Source organism: Mustela lutreola, chromosome 17 (genome assembly GCF_030435805.1).
Source record: "Mustela lutreola isolate mMusLut2 chromosome 17, mMusLut2.pri, whole genome shotgun sequence".
NCBI classification, from domain to species: domain Eukaryota; kingdom Metazoa; phylum Chordata; class Mammalia; order Carnivora; family Mustelidae; genus Mustela; species Mustela lutreola.
The window spans coordinates 4,761,691-4,767,690 of NC_081306.1; the positions used below are offsets into that span (position 1 = coordinate 4,761,691).

At 51.2% G+C, this 6,000-nt stretch overlaps 1 protein-coding gene across 1 annotated transcript in view; it reads left to right on the forward strand.

Annotated features, from left to right (window-relative positions):
• The window catches only part of OTOA (otoancorin), a 62,217-nt gene extending 56,501 nt beyond the window's left edge, over window positions 1-5,716 (forward strand). The window contains exons 28-29 of the mRNA XM_059155219.1: window positions 1,640-1,835; window positions 4,887-5,716. Of these exons, the coding sequence (XP_059011202.1) occupies window positions 1,640-1,835; window positions 4,887-4,954 (264 nt within the window). The 3' untranslated portion in view covers window positions 4,955-5,716. The remainder of the gene's footprint in view (window positions 1-1,639; window positions 1,836-4,886) is intronic.
• The last annotated feature ends 284 nt before the right edge of the window (window positions 5,717-6,000 follow it).

Sequence of the window (6,000 nt, forward strand, 5' to 3'; positions counted from 1 at the left end):
TCTTATGTTAATGGACGGTGGAAGTTGTAAGCCAGAAGTGTACCTGTGTGTGTGTGTGTGTGTGTGTGTGTGAGGGAAGAGGTGATGCTGACCTTGCATGACAGGTTAGCTAGGTCGGAGGGAGGAATAGTGTTCCAGGCAGGAGAAAGGGCACAGCAAAGATGCTGCCGCCTGGGGTCTACGAACATGGATGCTCATTCTCCTGCAGTGAAGAGTGTCCGGGGGAGGCAGCTGGACAGGTGGGCTTGGCCCAAAGTATGAGGGCCCACTGCCATATTTAGGAACTGGAACTGTGTCCTGGAAGTGGGGGGCAGGGAAGAATTCTAGGCAGAGGAATGACACGGTTCCAGGGAGGCATCTCCGTAGACAGGGAAGAAGAAGAGTAAAGGAGGAAAGAGGAGTGGGTGAAGGGGCATAGCCCACTTCCCAGAATCTTTGGGGCCCTTAGAAAATAAGCGGCATGACTTGAGACGCCTCTCTACAAATTCGGAATCCTGCCATCCCTGCCATCCCGTCTCATTCCAGACCCACTGGAACTAGCCACCAAGTCCTCTGAGCTAGAAGCAGCTTCAGTAAATGTCTTGTTCAGGAGCATCGAAGACGCAGTGAACTCTGACTCTGCTTCTAGTGACCATGACAGATGTCACTAATAGATTATCACACCTTTCCTCCACTGAGCCCTGGCAGGACTCACCCCCCCACCCCCCTTCCCCATGTTCTGCAGGCAGTCACACCAGAGGATCAGGATCCACCCAGGAGAGGAGCTCTCTGCGCCATCCCGTGTCTAGTCCAAAAGCCCAGAGAGGCTGTGAAATCTTCTTGAGGTCACACAGCTAGTATGTGGCAGAACTGGGACACAGATTTAAACCTTTGGCCTTTAGGCTTATATCTTCTCCTCTATGTCAGTATTTCTCCGGTGGGAACTTGAAGCATCAGGGAAGTACCTTGTACTGAATTAAACAACATTAAGTCACACAGTGAGAAAATCATGACTTTCTTTTCAACTCTCCTTTAATGCTGATTACTTCAAGGAGGAAGGTCTCAGGTTGGAGCTAAAATGTCTTTAACCCTTATAACACTTCAAATCTCTTCTTCTTGATTATAAAAAAAATTTTTTTAAAAATAAGATCTTATTTATTTATTTGACAGAGGTCACAAGCAGGCAAGAGAGGCCACAGAGAGAGAAGCAGGCTCCCTGCTGAGCAGAGAGCCCAATGTGGAGCTCGATCCCAAGACCCTGGGACCATGATCTGAGCGGAAAACAGAGGCTTTAACCCACTGAGCACCCAGGCACCCCAACTTCTTGATTAATTTTTCAGAGATCTTGGGCTCAGACATCGTTGGCCAACACAGCTAGCTCGAATTCAATAATGTTCATTTCTTTTAGCTTATTGTTAATGGTTACTGATGGCAAGTCACTCCGGTCTTCCATTTTGGGAAATTTCCACCTAAAATTTTCCTTTTAAGAACGAAATGTGTTCGAGTAGTGGAAAGAACCATGTGATTTTAAGGGAAAATCTCCAGAGCACAAATGGTACACGGGTATGGCAAAGTTGTGCGGGCCCCGGGCAGATGACCAAGGTTTGGGAAGGCCGCGGAGGGGCACTTCTGAGGGCGCTGTGCCCTCTGTCCGCTGCAGGAGCTGTCCGTGGAGCAGATCGCCGCGCTGGGCCCGGAGAACGCCGCGGCCGTGACCCCAGCCCAGCGCCGGCGGCTCAGCATGCTGCAGCTGCAGAGCCTCCAGCGAGCGCTAGATGGCGCCAACCCTCGCGCCTGGCTGGACACGCCCCCGAGCGCCAGTCCCGCCCGGACCCCCTCCTCCAGTCCTCCTCCCGGTGAGCGGAAAACCCTCTGCTGGTGCCCCTACCCCTACACCGCTTCCTTGTCCCCTGCCCGGCGTGGGGCCGGAGGTTCCTAAGATTCAGAGTGGGGACTCACATTCTTCAGAGAGTGCTTTCCGAGGAAAATCCAAAGTCCCCCCCAAGTGCGCGTACACGACTCTCAGGTCCCCGGGGGGCGGGGGGGGGACTTGTGAAACCGCCGGTTTCGGGGACCCCACCCCGAACTCGCTGAATCAGGATCTCTCAGGACGAAATGCATTTCAGCAGTTGCCCTGCATCCTACCTCCTTCTCACTGACCAGTACTAATTAATCAATTCAAGCAGTATATCTTGGGCACCTCCTGTGGGTCCGGTCTGCAGCCGGAGCCGGGAACACAGAGATGAGCAAGGCAGGTAAGGCTGTCTTGTACACGAACAAGGGGATTTCACATCTGGGCAGACCGGGAAGGAAGGAGGCAGAGGTAGGGGGTGGTGACTAGGGCTGGGCTAGGATAAGGGGGTTGGTCCTCTCTTCCTGCCCACTCTGTCCCTTTCTTGTGACCCCTTCTATCTTTAGTGAGCACCATTTCTGGATGAGGCACCTTGTTGGATTCTGGGGAGACAGCAGTGACCAAGCCACGTGTGTCCTCAGTGCTCACTGAGCCCTCCATCGAGCAAGCGGGGGTGGGAAGGCGTTCATAGAATGGCGGTCGTGAGGCACTATGACAGGTTCTGTGACAGGGAACACAGGGGTGAGACAGCTGACATAGGCTTGGGGGGATTAGCCAGTGGGCATGGAAACTTCCCAAAGACGTAATGTCTGAATTGCAGCCCACGCTGAGGAGAATATATCCCAGGTAGAGAGAGCATCTCGAGCAAATAGCCAGTGAGCAAAAAGACCTCGGTCCTCCAAACCTCCGCTCTACCTTTTTCTGACGTGAATATCTCCCTCCGTCTGCCCCAGCCTTCCCTTGGTGATGGAGAACTGGGGGATTCCCAATTTCTGCAGCCACAAATGGCCTGAGGTGGCATTTTAAGCAGGAGCCATTGCCTTCGATTTACTACGATTGTTTTTTTTTTTTTTTTTTTCTTTTTAAAGTTTACTTATTTATTTGAGTGTGGCAGGGGAGAGGGACCAAGGGAGAGGGAGGGAGAATCCCAAGCAGACTCCCCACTGTGCATGGAGCCCAACACAGGGCTCGATCCCATGCCCTGAGGTCATGACCTGGGCTGAAATCAGGCACACCTGATTTACTGTTATTTTAAAAACTTTTCATTGAAGTGGGATGCCTAGGTGGCTCAGTTGGTTAAGCATCTGCCTTCAGGGGCACCTGGGTGGGTCATTTGGTTAAGCTGCTGCCTTCAGCTCAGGCCATGATCCCAGCGTCCTGGGATCAAGTCCTGCATCAGGTTCCTTGTTCAGCAGGGAGCCTGCCTCTCCCTCTGCCTGCTGCTCCCCCTGCTTGAGCCCTTGCTCCCTCTCTCTTTCTGACAAATAATAATAAATAATAAATAAAATCTTAAAAAACCCAAAACTTCATTGAAGTTATATGCATACATTTTTAATTATTTTATTTTTTTTTAGGGAGAGAGAGCAGAGGGTAGGTACAGTGTGGAGGGGATGGGCTGAGGGGAAGAGGGAGAACCTTCAGCAGGCTCCACAGCCAGTGCAGAGCCTGATGCGGAGCTCGATCTCACCACCCTACGAGCATGACCTGAGCTGAAATCAGGGGTTGGACCCCGAACCAGTGGAGCCACCCAGGTGCCACCATTTAAAAATTGTTTTTAACTATTGTGTTTTATGTGAATTATATAACACAAGAGATAATGCACAGGATTCAAAATGTATAAGGGCTGAAAAGGAATGGAGTGAAAGGTCTCCCTCTGTCCCCTGTCCCCTTGTCACCTTGTCACCTCCCTTCTCCAGAGGCAAGTCGTGTTACCAGCTTCTTGTGTATTTGTCCAGAGATAGTCTCTGCACCTCCATAGATTACCTGTGCACTTTTTTAAATGGTTGTTTCCGCCTTTGTTCTGCACCTTGCCCATCTCACCTAACAGTGTATGTGGGAGGTGGTTCTGTTTCTGCACACGGGAGCCAGGCAGTTGTCGGTTTCCTGGCTAGACCATAAGTATTTCACCAGATGTCTACAGACGGACATTTCCCCCTATTTTTTAAAAAATTTTTTCCCCATATTTTTCTTTTTCTATTAAGCACTTACCATTTGCATCTGTTTGAGTATATCCGCGGGATAAAATCTTCAAAGTGGCACTGCTGGGTCAGAGGATGCATGCCTTGGTCATTTTAATGACTATTGCCCAAGCCCTTGTGCAGACACAGGACCTGTTTTTCCCTTGAACCAGCCGTGTCAGGAAGTGGTGTCCCCGCGCGACCCTCGATGCCCTTCGCTTTCCCTTCACCCCACGGGCACTTCCTGTGTGGGAGGCCCTTAATCTGGTTTCCTGAACTTGCTTCATTATCAGGATTACCTCGGAGGAGTCCTTCAAATACAGATTCCTGGGGCCTCACCCCAGGCTTGGTCAATCACAGTCTCCAGGGGATGATCCTGGGATTCGCATTTTTCCCCCCCTAAGATTTTATTTATTTATTTGAGGGAGGGAGAGAGAGAGAGAGTGAGAGCCGGGCGGGGGGTGGGTGGGTGCAGAGGGAGAAGCAGACTCCACACCGAGCAGGGAGCCCAAAGTGGGCTCCATGCTAGGACCCTGAGATCATGACCGGAACCACCCAGGCACCCCCTGGAATCTGCATTTTTAACAGTCTCCCCAGGTGACTCTTAGGATTAAGGCAGCTCTGCTACAAACTGATTCACACAATGTCATTTAATTTCTACTACCCTGCTGCTGTGTCGTTCCTGTGCCTGCACTCCCCCAACCTTGCCCCCAATCTCCCCCATCCCCCGCTTTGAGGTCCTTATTCCTGCCTCAGAGAAGAGCCAACAGCATTCTGGGAGATCAAGTGAGTGGTCCAGAGGGAGACCCAGGGAGCTGGGCTTTCGGGGTTTGCCCTCTGCAGGCTGCTGAGACGTGTGCACTCTTGTCTCCTTCTAGGAGGCCCTGTCACCTGGGGTCCTTGGCTGGGCTGTCTGCTGGTTCTCCTGCCCAAGACCGTGTGGTGAGCAGCATGTGCAGATGGCCCTTCAGTGCCCGAGCAACTGGCCCCGCTGTGTGGAAACAGAGGCCCTCCAGACTGTGAGACCCCTACTACCCCAACCCACAGCCTCCACTGGGACAGGGAAGACCCCAGGGCCTTGAAATTTAAAAGGCACTGGAAGGAAGAATAATGATTAAAAATGATGAGAAAAAGTTCTTACACTGGCCTGTGTTCTCATCATGGAGCTGTTCTCTGCCCCGTTTCAAGCTCTCATGCTTTCCAGCTCGGAGAGAGAGAAACTGTGGGGAGGGAAGGGTGTTTTCTGTCACCAGCATGAGGACCTTATGTACAAGTCACTGCCTTCCCTCTGGAGAGAGAGATGCCAGGGGGTGGTGGATGCTGGCAAAGGCACCATTTTAGCTGGGCCCTGATCTGGATTCTTTTCTGGCTGAATGTCCCCTCCCTCGGAGCTGTAGGCTGCATTGGATTTCTCCTTCTTAGATATTTAGCAGAGCTGAAATAAATGAATCCCTCAACAGAAGCCAATATTCCTACCTGATTGCTGGGACTAATTGATGTTTTAGTGGCCCTTGCATTGCTTGGAAATTAAAACATTTAACACGGCCCAACGTTAAATCAATTTTTAAATACATTTTCCAGATGCCTTCCATTTCCTTGGGAGTCAGCTGAATGAATGGCCGTGGAGTTATCAGTTAAGCTTTCAAAAAAATTCCTTTTTGGACGAAAGTGGTGGCTCTTCTGGGTTTAAGTTGCTCTGGGCTTTGGGGATAGGTTGAAATAAAAGAAAATATACAGTGTAAGTCAGTCACCCATGTGATGATTGCCTGGCAGAGCAAAGTCAGCCCCCTGGGCCAATCCTTTTGGCGGCGGGGAGGGATGGAGTTCCTTCTGGAAATCTGCAGGATGCCCTTGGCCTTCGGCTCAGGAGAGGGGGATGGCAGTCCCCCAGGTGTTCTACTGCCTCAAAAACAACAATCAGAGCTGCTTCTCATGAATTCCCTTTGGTTGCAAGTTAGGCGTCCTGGGCACTTGGGTTCTGTCACCAGCGGG